The 23,853-nt window shown below is 33.1% G+C and overlaps 1 protein-coding gene across 2 annotated transcripts; it reads right to left on the bottom strand.

Annotated features, from left to right (window-relative positions):
* Positions 1–1,282: 1,282 nt before the first annotated feature.
* LOC113551624 (homeobox protein Hox-A5-like) lies at positions 1,283–20,715 on the bottom strand. Of its 2 annotated transcripts, XM_026953976.1 has the most exons (3): positions 19,349–19,948; positions 18,694–18,762; positions 1,283–2,131 (listed from the first exon to the last, which is right to left on the bottom strand). In XM_026953976.1, the coding sequence occupies exons 1-3, from the start codon at positions 19,818–19,820 to the stop codon at positions 1,404–1,406; spliced, it is 1,269 nt and encodes a 422-aa protein (XP_026809777.1). In that variant the 5' UTR covers positions 19,821–19,948; the 3' UTR covers positions 1,283–1,403. The 2 variants fall into 2 exon arrangements, with proteins under 2 accessions (XP_026809777.1, XP_026809775.1); XM_026953974.1 differs by lacking the exon at positions 18,694–18,762 and having other exon boundaries at positions 19,349–20,715.
* Between the last annotated feature and the right edge of the window lie 3,138 nt (positions 20,716–23,853).

Below are 23,853 nucleotides of genomic sequence, written 5' to 3'. Positions count from 1 at the left end.
ATACTCATATCATTACACAGTATGTATAATAATAGCACTGTTCATAATACTGAAACTTATCGTCATTCGTTAGACTCAGTATAACATGCATGACATGTATGTATGATGAAGGAAAAACGAAAATAAAATAAATACATATTTTAAAATAATTAAGGTTGAAAATATATGTAGCGACTCTTAAAGTATACAATAATATATTATACATAGTATATAGGTATAATACACAAGTTAAAAATATTTTCTTTTTCTTTGAATATCCAAAAAAAGAAAAAGACATTCTAACGTCAATCGACGACAACGATAAAACAAAAAATAGCTTTTCATTTATAGTTTATATAATATAGTCATGGAAAAACATTTACATATTACAGTAGACATGTGAATATTATAATAAAGTAGTAATACCTATTATATATTATATTTTATAGGTCAATTAATAAATGAGCTTGTGTTTTCGTGATTTATATTTTATATACATATTAAAAGATTACAAAAAAAAAAATAATAATAATAATAATAATAATAATGATAATAATTATAGTACGTTCTTTATATAGTATACAATATATTTTTAAATTTTACAAATGAGCTGTATATAATTTTATTCTTCACATATTTTATATTTCTCATATATATATATATATATGAATTGTATACAAGTAATGTTGTCTATATTATAAATTATATAATTTATTCATGTATATATATATATTATATATAGAATCTTTTTACCGTAACGAAAACAAAACGATTGGACAAAAAAAGATCTAAATAAAAGTGACACTAATATTAAATAACATTTTTTTCCATAAATATAAACATTTTAACCAATTTATATCTACCGTGCGTCGAAAATGATTTCGCCAGAAGATTTCAATAAGCACTTATCAGACACGAATATACATTACTATATACTATAGGAATATTATTCTTCTCATAATCAAAATATCTATTTTTTTTAGTAAATGTGTGTACCCACAGGCTCGAATCATACGCAATAAAATACGTTTGTCGAAAGTCTGCAGACATAATAATATATTAATCGTCACGTTCTCGATAATTGCAGACGATATATTATAGTATGGAAAAATCGAACAATAATTAGGGACTTGGATCCTATAGGGTGCGTATGACATAACCAATCGGACTGCGGGGAAAACAGTCCGTACAGAAGAATCTCATATTATATGTATAACATGTCTGAAGAAGTGAAAACGTCTGCAGTATATATTATATATATATATAAATGATAGGTTAAAATATAGTATCTATATCGATCATAACACGGTGACCACTTCGTATTTTTTTTTTTTTGGATTTTACGGGTTTTTTTTCGTACATTTTCATTTTATGTCAAGTAACTTATACCTTGGAAAACGGGCTCACGATCTGCAAACGTGCCGTTATAGCTGAGTGAGGCCGTACTCACCGGCGCCGACTCCGATGGCCAAACCCTGTTGTTGTTGCTGTAAGTGCTGAGACAGGTGCGTTGGCCGGTGGTTCAGACAGTGTTGTAACTGTTGCTGTTGCTGCTGCTGGAGTTGTTGTTGTTGTTGTTGTTGTTGTTGTTGTTGTTGTTGATGAAGCTGTTGCTGCATAGCGGCGGCCGGATTGTTGTGTCCGGCGACCGAAGCGGCGGCAGATGACGACGAAGACGAAGACGTCGACGACGACGGTATAATGGCGGCCATCAGCGACGTCGACCCGGTATCACTCTGCTGTTGTAACCTCAACTCGGGTTGTTGTTGCGGCGACATGTCGTGTGAATCGATTTTCAACCCGGGCGGCGAGCAGAGCGGCTGCTGATGGTTGTTGTTGTTGTTGCTATTGTTGTTATTGTTGTTGTTGTTTTTGGCCCGGGACTTTTTGCCCGCCGGTTGCGTGCTTCCGTTTTTCCGGCGTACGTTTTTCGTGTTGGGCAGATGGTTGTCCTTTTTGTACTTCATTCGCCGGTTCTGGAACCATATCTTGATCTGCCGCTCGGACAACACCAACGAATGAGCGATCTCGATCCTCCGCCTACGGGTCAGGTATTTGTTGAAATGAAACTCTTTCTCCAGCTCCAGCACCTGATACCTGGTGTACGCGGTCCTTTGTCTCTTCACGTCCACCGGCTGGTACGCGCCGTTCGCTGAAAAAAAAAAAAAGTCTTATATAAGTCATCAGAAACGAATACCTATGCAGTAATACAAACAACACGTATAAACACTATTAAAAGATCGAAAGATTACACTGTGGGAGTGTAGATAGTACACCTGAATGTATATTAAATAACCCTATCGCGATGTTGACTCGTTTTCATATAAATTCTTAATAGAATACTAATATCGTCGTGTGCATATCATTTTTCACGCTTTTATTATAAAACTATTACCGTTTCGTGGTGTGAACGAGACGATGAGTGGTATACGGATGAGTTGTAAAGAGGGAGTAGAGTGGTTAACAATGCGATTCGAACGACAGTTTATAGTGTGTACATGTATCATTTATAGGAATTAAACGAGTTTGAATGGCACGGTAGATTATGAGTATTTGCAGTTCGTCCTGAGATGTAAGCCTTCATATTATTAGTCGTCTAATTTATTTTCTTGATAAATACAATAAATAATAATGCACTTCAGAAAGTATAGTTCCTGAACTTTTTTGGTTCACGTAGTCTCTCATAAAAAAGAATATATTTGCCTTACGCTACTCCTATGAAAGATATAAAATAGAAAAAATATTTAACTTTATTGATTTATTTTGACAGACGAAATAGTAACTTCTTTATTCATTTAGTTTTTTAAAAAACACAATTAATACGATCAGTGCGTTTGTTTTCCTCGTAGAAAAGTTTAAAAATTAAAATAGAAAGCATCAATGATGACGTTTAAACGGTTCTTTCGTTTATAGAAACTTTTTATTAATTATCAATTGTTAATTATTGTTGTACGCATATTATTGTGTCAATAACACTGAGCGTGTAAGTAGCTAGGTATATATGTATTTAAAATTGAATATTGGTACACACTGTCATTTTAATGGATAATACATATATGATAACATTATTGAGCGGTGGCGTCTTTCTGCGCCCGAACGTTTAATTTCGAAATATTTCTCCCATTATTATTATTATTATTATTGAAATGCCGGAGCCATGTTCGGTCGGTGGACAAGGGCGTGGTGGTTACGGCGGCGGCGGTCCTTAAATGGGGGAACGTTGCCGGAGCAGTATGCGCGCCGTATATAATAATAATTTATGCCGCCGTCTCGGGTGCGTTTTTCGACGTTGCCGGGTCACCCGACGACGAATAGCTGCTTCTGCTGCCGTTATATTCCGTCTATGTGGCGTGTATGTATGTGTATTAATATTATTATTATTATTACCTTTATACAATATACACACTTAAAGTATTACACGCGAACGCGCGTGTGTGTGTTTGTTGTTCGACATCAACTTTTCTATTACACAAAAACATACTATACAGTATACAGATATATATCTATAAGTATATTATGTATATAAAGGAACGCACTTCAGTGACAACGACGGCCTTGCAGCTCGTTAAGATCGTGTGCTAGTTTGCGTGCGTGTGTGTGTGTATGTGTGTGTGTGTGTGTTGTAGCGCGCAAAACACATCTATTGGTGAAAAGAAAAAAAAAATCACATCTACATAATATTATATTATTTTATCATAGCTTTAGGGGCCGCCGCAGTCGTCGCGCTTATAAAATATATTGACTGTTGCGCAATGGTATAGGTACCCACTAACTATATACAGAATACATATATACAGCATCGAAAAAGTGATGTGTTAACACCCATTTGATATAAATCTATAATAGGATAGCCATTTATCTAACAGTTATGTATAATATACGAGAAAAATGTATTATTATTACGATTCAACATTTACCTCCCAATTATAAGATTTATGGGATTTCTTTTCTCGAATCTCTTTGATTTACATATTACACTGATGATACGTAACCTTTTACTGATTTGGAATCTATTAGGTATATAAATAACGAGCGTATGTGTACAAGTTACAATTATATTATATTTACATTTTTTAAATGTTACGATTCTTATACGATTTGCTTCTTCCAAATTAAAATGAAATTTTAAGTATTTAAATTCAAACTGAAATCGTTACAATATATTGTATACTATAAATAACAATATTACTCTTTGACAACCAACCCGATATTATCGGTCACTTTCTAGTTTCTAAATTTTATATACCTATAATTTGTTTTCATTTAAACACGCAATAGCTTTTGAAAAATATATTGATTCTTATACGCGTAACTATATTTTATGATTACCAATAACATTATATAATAGTATTATCAAAAAGAATAAATAGAATAGGTATATGCATCACTTATGGCTCATCTCAAAGCATATTGATGTGTGCACTGCTGTGTTGTGTTATGCAATTTAAAAATAGAAGTCTAGAAGTCATCATGTATTAAAAAAAAAAAATAATTTTCCCAGCAGCAGAACTTCTCCCAAAACTCGAACACTAACAAAATAATATATACCTATATATTGTGTATTTGTGTATATTATACACAAAAGAACACTAAGTATAAAATAAATCTAACTTTAAAAATGTGCCAAAGATGCAAGCTATACTGGTATAAAATATTGGTGTATTGTAATTGGCACATACTAAATGATTAACAGTTGCAACTATTTCTACGGTTGATCGAATTATGGCATTTATGTATGACTATATTTTATTATACCAATATAATATTTAGTATATTTGCTGAAAATACTAAGGTTATTATAATAACGTGAAAGTTGATTCCGGAAAAATTATTTTATAGTGTTTGGTGATTTTTTTAATATGTTTATTGTTTAAGTTTTTGTATTGATGGACTAACTTATATTGATAAGTATAGTAACTGGTTTAACGCATACCATTATTTAGTAGAATTTATTAGATTCTACTTTTTGAGAAATGGAATAATGTTAAGTACCTAATGTTGTATCATTGTGATAACCGTTATTATTAATTACAAGATTTAGTCAAAGTATTTGATTCGTCCAACTTAACATATCCTATAAGCCTTATAGTATAAGGAGCGTGAAGTCACCTTTATAGTGGTGAGTAACATTTGAAAACTAAATATTTAGATAACGTGATATCTAAACATTTCAAAACCCTAACTCAAGCGATTACGATTAAAATTTAGGCTTGATTTTTATTTAGAGCAAAATTGAGAAGGTCGTAAATTATTGTTGATTTTGGGCGTTTTCATATACGGTTTTACACGAATGAAAATAATATAATCATCACTGCAGCATTGGGGCGGTGCTCGAGTACAATGTTTGATTCCCGTAATTTGATTACCGGCTATTGATTAAACGTCAGCTGGTTGTTGTATACAATATACAGTCTGTTGATAAATTAATAAAAAATAAAACCTAAATAATATAATAAAATAATCCTTAGGGCGCGTTTACAAAACTTTTTCGAGCAGCGCCCTTCGACTATTACGGTTTACAATACGGCTTGTGTGTAAACACTGTAAACTCTGCACGTTTTGTGAGTTACTGAGTTATTAAGTTTATTTGTAAGTTATTCGTTAAACTAAATTAATTCATGATACACAAATTCAAATAATGTTATCAGTTAGTAAGTTTTTATTAGACATCTTTAAATAAATTCGCTAAAAATAACAAGTCCCGAAATGTCGTAATAATCTAGCGCTATTACATAGGTACCTATTAGGATTAGTAAATATATTTATATATATATATTATAAAATAATGGATAAACGGAATAAAATAAATGAACCTATCACAACTTCTGTATAAAATTAATATTTCGACCGTAAAGTTACAATACCCAATAGAGAATAATACGAATACACGATTCGTGCGGATCGGGATGCAGAGTGAAGGGATTTTCGAATGATGACTAATATTTTAATGAATATGGAATAACCATAACAACCGATTTTATCAAACAAAAATACGTCTTGAAAAAAGTTCGTGTCGATCAAACGAATGACTTAATAGTACAATATTATCACGTGCACGCGGGAACTACTTATCCGAAGGACCTACAAGGACCTACCTGTAATACACGTACATATCAAGGAATATAATAAAACGGCCTGTGCCGTGTGTGCGTGTTGCGTACGACTGTCGACCAGTGTGAGCCCAAGAGGACCACCGGTGGTCGTTGTGCGAGTGTGTGTGTGTGTGTACTTAATATTATGCCTTCGGCGGATACAAATGAGCTTGGCCGTGTCGTTGCATCAGTATAATATTGTTGTGCGTATAAACACGTATATGATAAATGTATACGCGTACACTATACGCGAGAGGAGTGCGCGTACATATCAATAGCGGTCTAAAGATGTTCAAATTAGCAATGAATAGAGCTCGTCTGCAGCAGTGCTTGATGTGCGCAGTAAACATATAATAGGCATATATACATCATCTATACATAATACAACGACAACCACACACACACACACACGCGCGCGCGCGCGCATACACACCTACCCATACCTGCCTATACGTAATTTACGTGACCTCTGTAATGGGTGTTTTGGGAGTATAAACGCGCTGGTGCTGCAGCGTCCGTGTGGGATATATACACGTATATATGTGTGTACGATCATTAAGGGGCACAATGAGACCGCCCTGTCGAACGATATTAATCTCGCGGGCTGCAGCGGCGGTCCGCGCGCGCGTTCGCCGGGTGAGGTCGCGCGGTCCGAAAATTATAAATCGCTTGCCATTGTCGTTAGCGCGTTTTACGCGGTCTTATACACGCCGCCCCAAAGAATCCCGAGACGATACCGCACCGCACATCGTGCACACACGCATCGACGAGTGTGTGGCCATTATTATTTATACGTATACACGTGTATATAAATAATATCACCTATATATGTGTATATGCATATACATATTAATATACGTCCCCGTTTATGTTATTATAACTGATGTGATATATATATATATATATATATATCGTATTATATGTGTACACGCGTTCGACAGACCGTACGATAAGCACCTACTTAACATCGCACAAGCACACACTACGACACCCGTGTATAGGTGATATATGCGAGACTTCCCCTGTTGCTGCGACGATATGAGGCCGTTTAATGTATATAATATTATTATTGTATATATTATACACGCGTTATTAATAACGGCGTGTTCTTATACATATTATTATTATTATTTTGATTGTGATATACTGCACGGGAGGGTCACGGACAATGTACATATTTATACGTATATGTGTGTGTGTGTGCCGCACAACGATATTTATGGGGATTCGACGTATATGTGCGTGTGATGCTGTGTAAAAAAATTAATGTACGCCGAAGGACACATCGAGACGACGACTATTATTGTACGCGCCGTCTCTCGGACGTGATCGATACGCGTACCTACAGTATATATCTATACATTATTATAATATTATGTTTGTGTATATGTTATTATTATTATTATTATTATCGTCGTTATGTATCATTGAATTGCGCGCGATTTATGTCCTATGACTCCTATGGGTCCTATACATTGATTATTATTATTATTATTGTTGTATAATATATAGGTACCTATCACTCTCTCTCTCTCTCTATATATATATATATATATATATATATAAATTAATACTTACACGCACGACCACAGTCGCCGTATAGAAACTACATGCATGACACTTGTCGTTGTGTTTATAGTACATTATACACAGTAAGTATATTATATTATATTATAGTCACACAGCCCCTTGTAATTTATCAACATCTACATCTTATCGTCTCGCCGCCGCCGCCGCCGCCACTTGCCCCCTGCAGCAACCGGCCCATTCGTCATTGATAATTTACTGGTACTTAGAATATGACAAAATTAATGTCGATATTCATCTATCACACGAGTATCGCCAAAGTATATGCACATATATATTCTAATGTACTAATATAAGGCTTGCATTACGTTTGGTTATGGCAACCGATATCTACTGCACGTGTATTATCCCTTAATCCTTATCTTCGACACGATGGTCGATATCTATTATTCACCGAATACCATTTATATAATATTATATTTTATTGGTGTATTTACCTATTTTACGAATTTTTTACGAGACATTTGGTTAAAAGTTTATATATAACATTATATTCCCTTGGTTTATTTTCAATTTTTTGCGTTAAATTCATTATAAACACATCTAGGGCTACGATTAAGTTGTTTCTTAAACATTAACTGTTAGAACACAACTTCAAATATTTAAGGTAAAATATTTAATTATCAATAATTTACGCCGACGTAAAAACGAAATTGAAGGTAATGAAAATACGGCTTTGAGGCGTTCCCTTGAGAGGGCGTATATATATAGCAAAAACGCCCTACAGGAAACGCCTCGTTGCTTACAAATTAAAAAAGGTTTATTATTTTTGTCTTACAAGTGTAGTAGTAAGAATAATTTCGAGCAGAATTATTTTAAAGAAAACCTATGTATGAAACAATTATTGATATCAAAAACTTACTGTACACCAACGATAGTATGATTTATGTAACTTAAATTTAAAAACAGAATCTAGTTAAAATTTTAATATATTTAAAATGAAGAAATTTGATTATCCAATAAAGCATTGTAATTAATAAATATTTCAATTTAATGATTAGTGTAAAAGTTACTTTTTATTGGAGCGTTAATGGTGACTGCAGCTAAATATTTTTTGGCTGAAAAAATGTGGCTTCCCGATGTTCGTCGGTAAACATCAATGAAGAAAGTGGATGTCAATATATAGATAGTGTGACATTACTCGGCTTGGGGTAATATAATATAGGTACACATTATTATCGTGTCCTATCCGAAGTTGTTATCGATGAGCGGTCGCTACAAAGAACGAAACAAATGAAAATATATATTGACATAAAACACTAAAAGGACACTCATATATAACATAGATTAAACATAAAACTTTGAACATTTTCGGTATATCTGCTTTTTTCATAAAAACGAAATGATTTTTGGCCACGACGTTTTATAGCTAATCCTTAAGGCATACGTGCGAATTTTGTATAGCGTATGTGTATTATTATCATACTAGGTATAGGCACTTTTTTTCTAAAAAAGGAGAATGAAAAAATAAAATCTTTTGATGTGTCAACGTTGTGTGAAACCCGTTGGCACGTATAAAAAAAAGGGGGAAAAAGGAAAACGTACGCGAATAAGGAACAGTAGCTTTATACAAATGGACGTGTGCGCGTGCGTGTGTTTGCGTGTATGTGTGTATGTGTTCGTGTGCATGTGTGTAGCCGTCCCTAGGGTGTAATGTATTCTCGCGGACACGCCGATGGCTGCGGCGGCATGGCGCGAGCGTTCAAAGGACATGTCACTAGCTAAATTTTCGACAATATTCCGACGGGGTTCGAAAAAGGGCGCACAAAGGTTTTGGCTTTTTACCGTGTACGGTCCGCCGCGGGTTTCCCGCCGCACGCTACTCGTCACACACACATTCTATGTCTATCGCGCGCGCCCTGTATATTGTATATTCCCCGGTACACCCCCTACACCACACCCATCCTTGTCCGGATGTATAACGGCAGATGCTCCTGACCCCGTTGAACCATTAATCAAATACGTGTCGTGAATGAAAACTGCACAAGGAAAAGGCCACAAAGCGCCTGCAGGTCCTACGAGAGAAGAGCAGAATAAAAATAAAAATAAAAATAAAAATAAAAATACTCAAACGTATGATACATATTATATAAATATAGGAATCGCGCGAGAGAGAAAACCCGCGGGCCGCGTGTATACGTTTAATATATAATATATTATACGTTTTGTACTGTGCACTATTCGAGTAAGAGATAGTGCAGAAGCCCGATAAATTTAAGCCACGTGATACACGGTTTAAAAGAAATTCCTGTGAGATACAGCGCCGCGGAGAAAGGACGTTGAAAATAAAATATGTTATAGTTTTGTAATAAGCCTCAGCCGTATACACGCGCAGTAGGCTACACCATAGCAGATAACCCCCAGGTCACGCACATGTGGATACATATATACATACAGTAGCGTTAGTGTAAATAATAATATGTTAAGTCTTAAAGGCATACAATTGAGTATAGATTGTTAAACATATACATAAGTATATAGATCATCGGTATCGCGGGCGGTCAACGTTCCGGTTTACAATATATTATTGCTGTAATAGCGAGTACATAGAAACATATTAATTCTAATAATATTCAAACGCATATATTTCGCTGCACCGATTCACGTACATCTCGCGCGTATATATACTCGTATATGCCATTTACTTAGCTATTACATATTACACTGACGATGTACCATCATGTGTCTATGACTGTGACAGTTTTAGTTTTCAATATTTGTGTCGATGTATAATTTTACGGGGCAGTGCGTAATGCGCCTAAACAGTTATTTAAGTACATATAATATTTTTCGTATGGTTTAGTATAATAAATCTCCTTGGAGATCTAATGAATGTCGCAAGAAATCCGAATCGGATGCTCGCAAAAGATTCCATCGATCGCTCAAAATGATTTATGGATAATCGTGATCGCGGAAACATCCTTCACCGCCATTGCCACTGTAGCAGCAATCGCGCGCACTATCTTTCCGCGATAAGACCATCTATAATTACCTATCACTGTAATGCCGACACGGCATCATCCATTATTGCATGCTATTTACCGATGACGATGTCGAGAAATTAAAATATTCAATGACAGAGATTGACAAACACCACATTATCTACATTTACATTAAAATATTATATATAGCTAATATAATATACATAATGCATATAATAATTATATAAACAACACTTTATGTAGATATACTAACGACAGTTATTGTTGTTCGATTTGTATGACATTTTCTTAATATTGGAAAAACTAAAGATCTAAAGTTTTAACAAGTACTAATATAAGGATTAAGGACATACTATTACATTAACTATTTCACACAATACTACTTATTTTAAAATAAATACAATTATCTATGTATGTATTTAATAATTATTGTAAACATTATACAGTATTTATATCAAATATTACATTATAACAGTGTTACTGAATATGTACTTATATAAATACATATATGAAAGTTGTACGAGTATATAAGATCTAACATCGTAGCCCTTAATGCAGTTTAATGTAAAGCTCAAATAATATAATAGACGCTTTTGCAAAATGTTTTACTTAACTATTTATGATTATTATTAGTTAATATACGAGTTACTTAAATAAATTAGAGTAATTAATTGAAAGTTTTTATAGCTGCAATAATGAAACTCGTTGATTTAATTAGAATATCGTTGTGATATTTCTCACATTTTGACGTATGACTCGTATGAGTTACTTATATTATCACTGAATATTTTTATTTAAACCTATAATTACATATATATTTATATATTAATATAATTCATTCATTTTTTCTTTAATCGTTAAAAGAGTTATTCAACATTTTTTGTTTAGAAATTATAAATAATATACTTGAAAACCATTTTTTGTGCTATATAATGATGGTCCTGTGGTGATAATAAGTTCCATATTTTAACGAGAACCTTAATTTTTCACTTTAAATTACTCGGCAAATACATTTTTGTGACTTTTAATGTATCTAAAAAAAATTCGAATTAGAAGTTTTCGAGTTATTAAACATGATGTACAGAAATAAGGATAATTATTGGTTTATGCAAATAGGTTTGGAAAACAGTGGCCATGGTGATTTGAAAATAAATATTGTTATTAATATAATCTATTAAAATGTTATTATTATTAAGAATAGTTAGGGCATACAAAATACTATAGATTCAATATTACATTACATCTTATATGTTCATAAAATAATTTTTAAAGACTTTTATCCTTACCATAAATATGTTTTAATAAATCGAAAACTACTTGTTCGAATTCAGATTTATAACAGATTATAAAAATTGTATTACTAAAAAAAAAGTGGGATATTAGGTATATTTAGGTTAATTACCCAGTATATTTATATCAGTACTCAGTATATTACCATAATATATGTTATTTATGAAGTGCATACATATAATATAATTTTGATAAATTCTTATGATTTACATTTACATTAATATATTTAACTATACAATTATTATAAAGCCGTTTATTAAGTTTACAGCTCCATTTCAAACTTTGGACCTCTGTGAGATGTTTTTTAATTTATTTAATTTTGAAATGTTGCTCTTAGCGACCACGGATCACTTATCGGCATATCCCAATCAAATAAGAATAATTTATATTTAAAATGTGTAGAGGTACCTCAGATAAAAACAATTTTTCTTAATGTTATGCATTTATTTATGCACTTTATAAAAACTATATATCATTATATAAACTGTACGAACATGTGATAATTGAGTCTTATTTAAGATTGGTAAATTGTCGGCGATCAGTAATGGTGAATTAAAATATACAAACTTATATTGTTAATTGATATTTTGTATATATTATATAGCCTTATATATGTTCCTATATCGCAATTTTTAAACAAATGTACATCAACATTATACTTGTTTGTACCACAAGTTATAATATTTATAAAATGTGTATGATTTCATTATATGAACAATTAATATTCACAGTTTAATATAATATTCAGGATCACGGCATACTATGTGTAACTATTTATCAGTTATCGAGATTTCATCGTGAGTGGTATTTTACTCGTATAGTCACTGACCTACAGGACTATATTATTATAATTCTATCTTTCTGCAACTCTCCGTATCGCTCCTAAACGATAAATAAAATGCACAAAAAGCTTTTCGAAAATAATTAAAAACCACGTAATAATGTATATATTGTATTGTGTGCCGGTCAATTATTTTAATTCAAAACGTTCAACACCTTATTATAATAATACTTAAACACAACTTTCCATTTTAGCGGTCATTGCCATTGTAGTATTTTAATAACATAACAGTAGTGCATATCATACTATAATATAAATATCTATACCTAAATATAAACAGTACGCGTGTTGTATAGGTTATATTTACATTTTAATTGCATTATTTTATTGTGCAGCATTAGTTTGGAAATCGCTGACTATTTCATTTTCACCACATTGATGTACATTGTACTATACTGTTATCATTATTCACACGAGAAATTCGTATATGTACGTAAATATATTACAATTTATACATAATACAATATATTATATATACAATTAGAGGAAATGTAATAATAGTTCTGTCTATAATTTTGATATTTTATCTGAAGAGCGTATACAATGCCAACGAAAGAAAACCATTATATTATAATCAAATCTTAGTAGATTATGAGGATTGTATAATAATATTAATAATACTAATCAATTTAATTAATTGTAAGGGTATTTTTAAGTGAAATTAAATTACCTGTAACTATACATTTCATTTTAAATCAGTATAATATGAGTTATACCTTACACTAATTAAATCAAATCATTTAGTCGGTATTTGCTACAGTCAAAGTCAATCATGATAAAATGTGTGGCAATGTATGCGTGAATTTGTGTCTGTCAAAAAAAAAAATTGATTTAAAGTAGACTAATAAAAAAAAATAATACATCAATATTTGTTGACAAAAAATATGAAATAAAAATTAATTAGAGAAGTTAAAAATCACAGGTAGTTAGAGTTAAAAATAATGTGCCTCGAGAATCGTCATTGATTACATTAATTATTACTAATTGAATTGTTGAATATATCTTCGAATATTATTATGTACTATTATGTCAGTGAAATATTAAAATATTAATTTAAAACAATATCTAATTAATAAGTAAATTACAACTATTATTAATACATTTTCAATTTTTAATAAAACAACGTAAAATCAATTACTTATCAAATTTAACCTAAATTACCTCGTTCATTATTATTTAACGCTACAGCAATCCTTAAAACTACACCGTTACGCATAACAACTAAAAGAACGATCGTATTCTGGGTAATTAGTTGGTGAGTAGGTCAATAAAGGAAGCAATGATATAAAAAAGATAGTATACTATACAAGTATCTATTTATATGAAACTTTGTTTATAAATATTCGTGGTATAGCATTTAACGCGTGCAGGGTAGTGCAGCGAGTAAACTATTACTTCTGCGTCGTCTCGTGAGTGTACTGCTGTTACAGTAATTGCAATATGTGCTAGCTACTGCAGTGTTGCTGAATATTATAAGTTGCAACCAATCCGAAACGAAAGTATGAAACATAATATAATAAATCGAAGGTCAAATATCGCATACACTATGGAACGCACACTACGTGTATAGAGGTACATAATAATATATAGGTACTATGTGCGCTTGTATTATCATCAGACATCGTGCGACCTAAGTCTATGTATATTATATACTATAGTCACTTCGTTATACCTATTTTTTCACGAAAAGTTGTTCATTCCCTGAAATGAACGTGGCTTTTTCACATTACGATAATACAAAAATATTGCATAATTGCATTAATTTGACATTTCGTAATTAAAAAATGATGATATGGTTGTGGTCATTCACTTTGTGAAATAAAACTTTTTAATGCACATACTTATTATTATATTATTATTTATCTTACGTATAGGTTCATAACCTATGCATATAGATAATAATATTTAATGTTTATAAATATTTAAGTCGTACATAATATTAAATAGAAATATAAATAAAAAGCTATAAACTAATGAGCTTATTTAAAAAAATAAGTATAGGTTTACTTACTTAAGATATTGTAAGCAGGGTAATCGATTATGAAAATGGTTATTATAATAAAAAAATAAATATATACATTTCGTGCTATATACGTAGGTATTTTTAAAAGAAGGACGTCGTTTGGATTGACATACACTTTTAACTAACAATTTAAAAATCACTTAACTCTCCATAAAACTTAAATATTTTTATACAAAGTTAATTATTTTCGTTCGTCTACGCTGTTCAATTGGTAAACAATTTGTAGTGGCACGCTACATATTTCTAGAATTGAACTGTGAATGAAAATGAACAGAATTACAATGTGGGAATGTAGGATATAATGACGGGATCTATACACTTTAATGTAACATTGCATCTAATAAAGTCTACAGTTGTCTGATACCTATGCGATTGTATGGATATTATAATCTAGTATTGAAATATATAATAACTAATAACTATTTGCATGAAACTGTCAAAATTGTATCAGGAAGTCGGGGCTTTATAAACTGATCATGTAGTCATACTGAACGGCGTCATATACCTATATCGGGTAATATACAAAATAATCACATTCCCGAAAGAAATGGATAAAAATTATGTGTAGACACTGTCTTATTGACATTTTATTGTTTTGAGGAAAATCGTCATAAATGGTTATTATATTGGTTTTTGCACAATAATATTATTAAATTTTGATAATTTTAAAGCTGGCAGTTTCAACTGCTATCAACTGTATCATTATTATTTCAGGGGCGTGATAATTTTATGGCAACGGCGCAGTCATCTAAGGATTTTATAGTCACTGTGCATAATTATATTATTTATATTATAATTGCCAATTAACATATGCATACCTACCAATATACCTATGTGTGTTGAGTTACAGGTAAAATCAAACTAGGTGATCCCTTCCCCCCTTTCACCCCATAAATATGAGATTGAGACTAACACGTCAGTTGTGCAGTCGATACATATAGTTTCAATAATTTTACAATACAACTTGCAATGTAATTTAACCCTGCTGCAGTATATTATACAGCAAACAGCGCACGCGCACGCGCACGAGCGATACCTACTCAGTTGACGATCGACTACGAAGTGCCGACAAACAAACGAGTACATATTATATTATAAACGTGATATATAGACAATCGCGTGAAACTAACATGATGACTTGGCGGTTTCGGGGGGCGGTCGCAATGTCTCTAAACACGGAGGAACGGTCAAGTGCGTGCGAAAAATCTCCGTCAATGTCACGTGTCTCGACGGTCGACGGATTTTCGTCGTAGGTATATCTTATAGGTATCTTATGGGTATGACGACGGATTTCGCATGTAGGTACACTGTATCATACGGCGTATTATGTATAATATTATAATTATAATTATACGAATATTTATGATTATTTAATTATTCACTTATTAATTATATCATACGAATTCTTTATATCAACGTAATACCATATATAAGTATATTATAATGTAGGCATGTCGATTATGAAAGTCTATATTATTAAACGCTTACATGCGTATACTTTTGCCATTTCATAATAACACATAATATATTATTTATATTATGTACACACAATGTCGTCTTACCATTTACCTCAGTGACACTCAATACGATCTCCTACGACCTACACAAAACAATGGAACCACGAAAGAAAAACTTGAATAAAGTTCTTCTTACAAATAAATTAAGAAATATAAAATCATGAATATCAAAATTGAAATTTATTCTTAATTTTAAAAGAAGAGATCACTTGGTAGTGATAATCACCAGAGTCAGAATAAGACACACATGAATCTAAAACCCATCACTTCTCCTACATTACCAATCATCAAAGAACCGGCCTCTACATGCGACACTTGTAAGGGAATCTTATACAATCAACCACGTTGTGACCAAATGCCCAAAATATACCAAAGAACGAAAATCTTTACTAACTCGACCTTAACCCATCGCGCACTTAACAAAAAAAAAAAAAAAACCACGGAAGCGATTCATTTATTTTTCCATAATATAAACTTATGTTAAGAATTGTAAATACCTAAGTATTATTTTATTTTATTTATAATCTGTATATTATAATGTATCTAATCTATAAGGATAGGTTAATAATCACTTCTATTGATAACTTAACAGATAATTTATTAAAAAAAACGACAAATGCCGTCTTGGAGTTTCTATAGCAACGATGCTTACAAATCCCTCTAAACACTTTTATCCATATACACATTAATAGATAAAGTACAATGTTCTCTTGGATCGGTATAATTGCCGCGTCTCAAGGAAGACAAGGGGTCAGGGGCAACCACGTTAAGAGCAATATAAAACTACCTATATATATATATTATACACACATATACACACGAAATAATTTGAATAATACCGTTTCATTTGTTCCTTATCCGATCGCCTTATCTCGTTGCCTCTATCTCATATTATACTCGACGCGTCTACAACGTATTATTATATTATAGTTATTACGACAACGACTCTCTTTCGGACACAGTATGTCGAGTGCATATGCGTTTATACGATACAATATTGTTATTCTCTCCGATTATAGAAAATTCGAGGTATTATAATATACCTATACCTATATTTTATCGTGACGCGGCGCCTACCAAACAATAAAACGTCCAGACCATTTGCTTTATTGATCTAAAAAATCTATATTATATAGTTATACGATATCCCACGAGAAGTCGATATCGAAGTATATTTTCCACTATGACGAAGTTTTGTAGTCTAAATAAAAAACCATAGTTGTAATTAGTTGTTAATCGTTGTCCAAAATATAAATATTATTATTTTAGTGGTTATATCCATATTATCATGTATAGTGCAACGAAAACTATACAGTATTTAATATTATGTATCATATGCCTATATGAAACTGCGTGAGTAAGACAATATCTAGTACTTACATATTTTGGTTTCCGGAAAAAAAAATGCGAATTATTGTTCTGCTTTGTCTACATACAAATATATCGCATACAGGAAGTCGTATTTAGATAATATAATAAAGGAGAAAAAAAATGTTTTTTTTTGCGCATAAGATGTTTTCACGGTGTCTTGTGTGGACAGTGGCCAAATCCGTTTTTGAGAAATGGCCAAAACATAATATATAGATCATAATACCTCGCTGTTGTAGCGGTATGTGTGTATTGTTCAATTTGTTACGGCGGTTTATATTGCCTTTTTTTTTGTTAAATAAACATAATAATGCATTGGTGAGATGCTATACACGACAATGACGTTTATAAGGTTAAGAATATTATATAATCGGGATACGTGATCTATTAAATTCAAACCTCTCAAACCACAATTCAATTGTATTACGACTTGTCAACAGGACATTGCGAATACTCTAATATATATATATATATATATGAGCAGGTAGGTCCCGAAGACGCGCATCAATGACGAAAAACTACCGCTAAAAAATAGAACGCCATGAATGAACATGACGTATCAATGGACATACGCGTATACGTATCTCAGTATTCGCACATAAATGCACACGCACTGCATGATATGGGACGTATTATTGAGTGAGAAAAAAATACGTCTGACCTTTTACAACACACATATTTCGCGGACTATACACAGATATTAAACATATTGTTATATTATATACTATGCATCAGGAACCAATGCAGTGGTGCAGGTATATCATATATTATTGTACATAGGAACAGGTACCTGGCGTACGTATTATATAAAGCGGTCAATGTTGTAACTTTGAAATATTTATATATAACATATTACATAAGCAAAAACGTATCATATTATGTATAGGTATATTGATCGATAGATATTATTAGAACTGAGAACAATATACCTAATAATATTCAACAAATATACGATTGAGATATTTATTTTAAACGTAAGATTATAGCGTATTCTGTGTAAGAGCATTGTATAATTTATAGAGGTTATTATTACGACTTAAAAGTTAAAACTTACGAGTGTCATGATATTTTGCTGACGTAGTGACCGATTTCTGAATAATGGTTCGGGATTCACATAAATATCCTATAAAATAACTACATAGGTAAGTCTTAAGTATAGCATATTATATACGTATAGTAGACGCATGATAATAACAAAATCGATATGGCGCCCTCAAAAACTGTGTTGCGTTTAAGTACGAATCACGACTGAAAATTAAGGGTGACACTATATATACATAATCAATACTTGTTATAATAACGACGGCGGTATTGATGACGGCGTAAATGGGTATATATTTCAATACCAAAAACGTATATTCACGATAAATAATTATATCGTTCGTTACATAATTATATTACAATAATATACGATTGTTGCATCGTGTCAATAAACGCACTAAGACGTCGAACTTGAAAAAGAGTCATTTGGTGAACTGCGTATACTTGTGATGTGTACAATCGTGTACAACACACACGCATACTCGTATTACCACAGACAATATACTTATGTAAATAGAGACGCGTTGACCGATTCGTATCGAAGTCCTTAAAATTAGGTTCAAGTCGTATGTATTCTATAGGTATAGCCGGTAGGTATAGGTATACTAATGCAAGTTGTGAGAGTTAAATATGTCAATCTGTTTACATGTATATGCATATGGACTTACGCATTCCGGCCACGTGGTTCTTCTTCATCCACGGATAGATGACCCGGTCCGATGACTCGCTGTCGTCCATCATGATCGGCGACCCGTTGACCGTGGTCATCATCATCTCGTCCGTGTCCGTGTTGCAGTCGTCCATGTCGTCGGAGCACGACCCGTCCAGCGGGTTGTTGGACATGTGGTTGGACGACGACGGGCTTGGCTGCAGGTGGCAAGGCAGCGGTGACGGCGACGAGTCGTCCTTGATGTCGTGCGACATTACCGCGTTGATGGCCACCGCCTGCAGGCCGCCGCCGGCCCCGGACGGTATTATGCTGCCGCCCTGGCACTGCTGCGCCGCGGCGTTGTGCATCAGAGCGGCCGGCGGTTGTTGCGCCTCGAGCGGCATTTGGCCACCGTGGTGCATCTGGTACGCGCCGTAATTGGAAGCCGCGCTGGTGTAGTACGACGGAGTCTGGCCCGGGCTGGGGTACATGGCCTGGATCTGTTGCTGATAGTGTCCCTGGTAGTGGCCACCGCCGCCGCCGCCGCCGCCGCCGCCGCTTGCCCCGAGCACGTTCGAGCTACCGACACCGACGCCACCGCTGGCCTGCACTTGCTGGTGGCCACCACCGCCACCAGTTCCACCGCCTCCACCACCGCCGCCGCCGCCGCCACCGCCGCCACCGCCAATGTGTTGAGTGTGTTGGCTCAGGTGATTGGCGTGATGAGAGGGGTGATGGTGCTGATGTTGATGGTGGTGATGTTGATGGTGAGGGCTGCCGAAGAAGTCAGGGGAACCCATGTAGTTCTGCATATTGCCGTAGTCGTCCGGAGGCGAGTATTTGGGCTCCGCCATCATCATCTGGTGCATCTGCGTCGGTTGATGGTACGGCAGTGTGTTGTGCGTGAGAAACGAATTCATCGTTGGCGCATCCAATACACCGTACACTGTATAATACGCAATACGATTTATACACCGGAGGACGGTTAGTATAAAAAACGTATGAAGTTAGATGACGACGACGGTGATCGGAATACGGACGAGGGGACAGTAGGCTGTCCGACGAACTCTACGACGAAAAAAAAAAAACGGCGAGACGGGTGTAAAAAGAAATGTATCGCATACGGGCAACAACGGTTATCAAAATATCAAACGCAATAAAAACTGCGAACGAAACACGTTGGTCGACGAAAATTTGCACGCGCGCGCAGCGGTCCGGCGAGTCGTATTATCTGCGTATCACGACGGTGATCCGGTCAACAGCACTCGACACTAAGCGAACGACGAATGACGAGACGATTTTTTCATTCCCTGCGATCATATGGTACGATATACCTACGGGCGGCGCGCACGCACACACATACTCACACACACATACAAACGCACTCGGAACACCGTTTTGGGCATACTGACGCGCGGCGGCGGCGGCGGTGACGACGGCCGTCGGGGCCGGTGCGCGCCGCGATCGTCACCGTCAACGGGTAGAGGGGAAAACGACGCCGGAAGGCACGCCCCGCACGTGACCGGCCGTCGACCAATCGCCGGGCGCCGCCATATCGCCTACCATGTTTGCTGCGGCCGCCAACGACGTCGCGCGCGCCGCCGTCCTCCGCGCGATGATCGCCCCGATTTTTCTCGGCGTCCGTCAATGAATCGCGGTGCATATGATACGCGCAGAAATCGTTCCGCAGCGTGTGATAAACATTGAAAAAGTGTTTGTTCATTTTATGTGGATTATGCGTTATGTGTGGGGACAATTAACGCGATTACGTTTTTAGGTGATAACTGCGACAGCGCACATATTGCTTATATTCTGCCGTAAAAATTGTTATGACGTAAGTTAGGTACCTTCGTGTTATACATATACATGCATATTATATATAGATACAAATAAAGGACTTTAGGGTAGACGACATTTTTTGGAACATATTCTATAGGTACTATTCTGTTGATAAAAAAAATATTCAATGATTATATTATAAATAATAATATAAGGCTTAGAAATATTCCGCAACAAAATATAGAAACGCGGGTGATGATATAAATATAAATATAACATATAATAAAGCATATTATATTAGGTAAGACCCCATGATAAATATGCCTATATTTAAATGGCTAAATAATATCCTAAATATAAGTCAATATTGAATATAGGTATATGTTGATGTATATTTATAAAATCTGTAATCTTTACTTTTGTACCTATATATATATATAAATATTTATTTATTTTTAAATAGAAATAGTTCAATAACAATCAAATATGTAGAAGAAATTATAAAACAGTAAAACGTAATCAGTATAATATTTACATAAGGTGTCTGATAATCTCAAACCTTTACACTATTATATATCAATTTCAGCAAAAGAAAAGATATTTTAAGTTGTTGAGATCTCAACTAATAATTTTATGTATATTTTTTGACAAATACCTAGCTACTTATATGGCTATATGTAATAGATATTTTATTTAGTTAAAAACAAAGCTAAAACTTTATACCATACATGCAATATTCATATCATATAGTTGATCGTCCTATGATAATTTTTCTTTTATTATTCCTATCATGATGTTAGGTTGATCATACTACTATTGTGATTAATAATAGTTAGGTCAGTAAACATTGTATACTACTCGTATTATAACGATTATTTTTTTTAAGTACATACACATAATATATTGTGCACGTATAATAATATTATATTATTTGATTAAATGTATCTATAAATGAAAACAAGAAGTATTACTATACCTATATGGGTATATAGTATCTTTCGAAAAATGTTGAATGTACCTTGTATCCATGGATATTTTTTTCAAGTATCTTATATCCTTCCCAGACTCCACGTATACACGTAAATAAACGCAAATAGTTTGTAATAAACTTGCTGGATGAAAATTACGATGACTGATGAATAAACATTAAACATTAATGTCTAACTAGATTTTTAATGCGCAGATTTTACTGCAATGGACTAAATCAACAATACATTTTAATATTATATATATATTATCTATAGTAGGTATAGATAATTTTTTTTTCTGAAAAAGTAACTATTCATAATATTTAATTTAGAAATGTTTAAGCATGTTTTATTAGGTTGGCCCTATATATATAAGGATATATGTATACCTAGATATGTGGGTATAGAATAAACTACTGTAATAATTTTTATAAGTACCTAATTCTATATAATTGAATAGACATATAGCCATATATAGGACCTACCTATATGGGAATTATATATGTTTTAAATACATATATTTTAATTAAAAATTACTATCATTCATTATTCAATCATTTTTTTTTTTTAATCCGTATGTACTTACAATATAAGCGTAGTAATATGTTTATTCTATTGTATGTATGCCTATATAATGCATATAATATATCTATTATCCACGGATCTGCATGTATAATATTTGACGCCATTGGTTATTGGTATGTGTATAGAATAGAAATGCGTGTAATTATTATAACTTATTATTATTATTATTATTTATAAGTAATAGCTATACCGAGACGATATAGCTATTATAGGTGCACACTGCACGCTTATATAAAATATATGTTTGTCCGGCATCTTCCTGTCTGTGTGATTTGTTCCACGAGTAGGTACCTACATCGTATATTACCTTCTTGTAATTTAAATATGTATACAGTGTAGATAGAGGCCGCGGTGAATGACGCCAGCACACGCCGTCAAATAACCGTGTAAAACACGATTACCCACGATTTGTTATACATAATATATATATATATACATACCTATCATGCAGCTATTACTATATAGGTGTAAACCGGAACCTCTTGTCTACGATATATATCTTCCTACACACTCACTTATATGAGGTGTTGGTGTTGTCTTGTAACAAATGTTCCGTATAATATATTTATATGTATTTATCCACTTTTCATCGTTTTTTTAGTGTGCCTACTATAAATATAGCTTATACATATTGTATAGCTATTATAATAGTATTAGACACCTCTATATATACGTATCTAATTTATTATGTATATTTTATATTTATTTTACTTATTACCTATATAAATAAAGGTATTTTAATTATAAATACTACGTTTTCAATGACATTTTTATTTGTGAAAATAATAATTATTATGTAGGTAAGTAAATAATATGTACACTATATATATATTACAAATGAAGAAACCATGCACATTGTAAGTTGTATTGGTATAATACATCATCATTATCTACACAATCAGTGGTCTAAATGATGGCTCTAAATAAGTGGAAATTTACCTTACAATTCAGATATCCTCATTTAATCATAAAATTCTTCACACTTATTATTTGTATTTTATAAATTTAGCAATTGATCAACTCACACATGATATACCATGCACGTCCTGACGTCCAATAATAATCAGTTATCAATAAAACATTGTCCAAAATTACGATAAGATATTTTAGAATAATACATATACGTCCTTACTTAATATCATATTAATTTCGTTATTGTTCTGTGATATTTTATTTTTATTTGTAAAAACAT

Source organism: Rhopalosiphum maidis, chromosome 2 (genome assembly GCF_003676215.2).
Source record: "Rhopalosiphum maidis isolate BTI-1 chromosome 2, ASM367621v3, whole genome shotgun sequence".
NCBI classification, from domain to species: Eukaryota; Metazoa; Arthropoda; class Insecta; order Hemiptera; family Aphididae; genus Rhopalosiphum; species Rhopalosiphum maidis.
The sequence above is the reverse complement of the archived record's forward strand: the minus strand, read 5'-3'. Positions and strand labels throughout refer to the sequence as shown.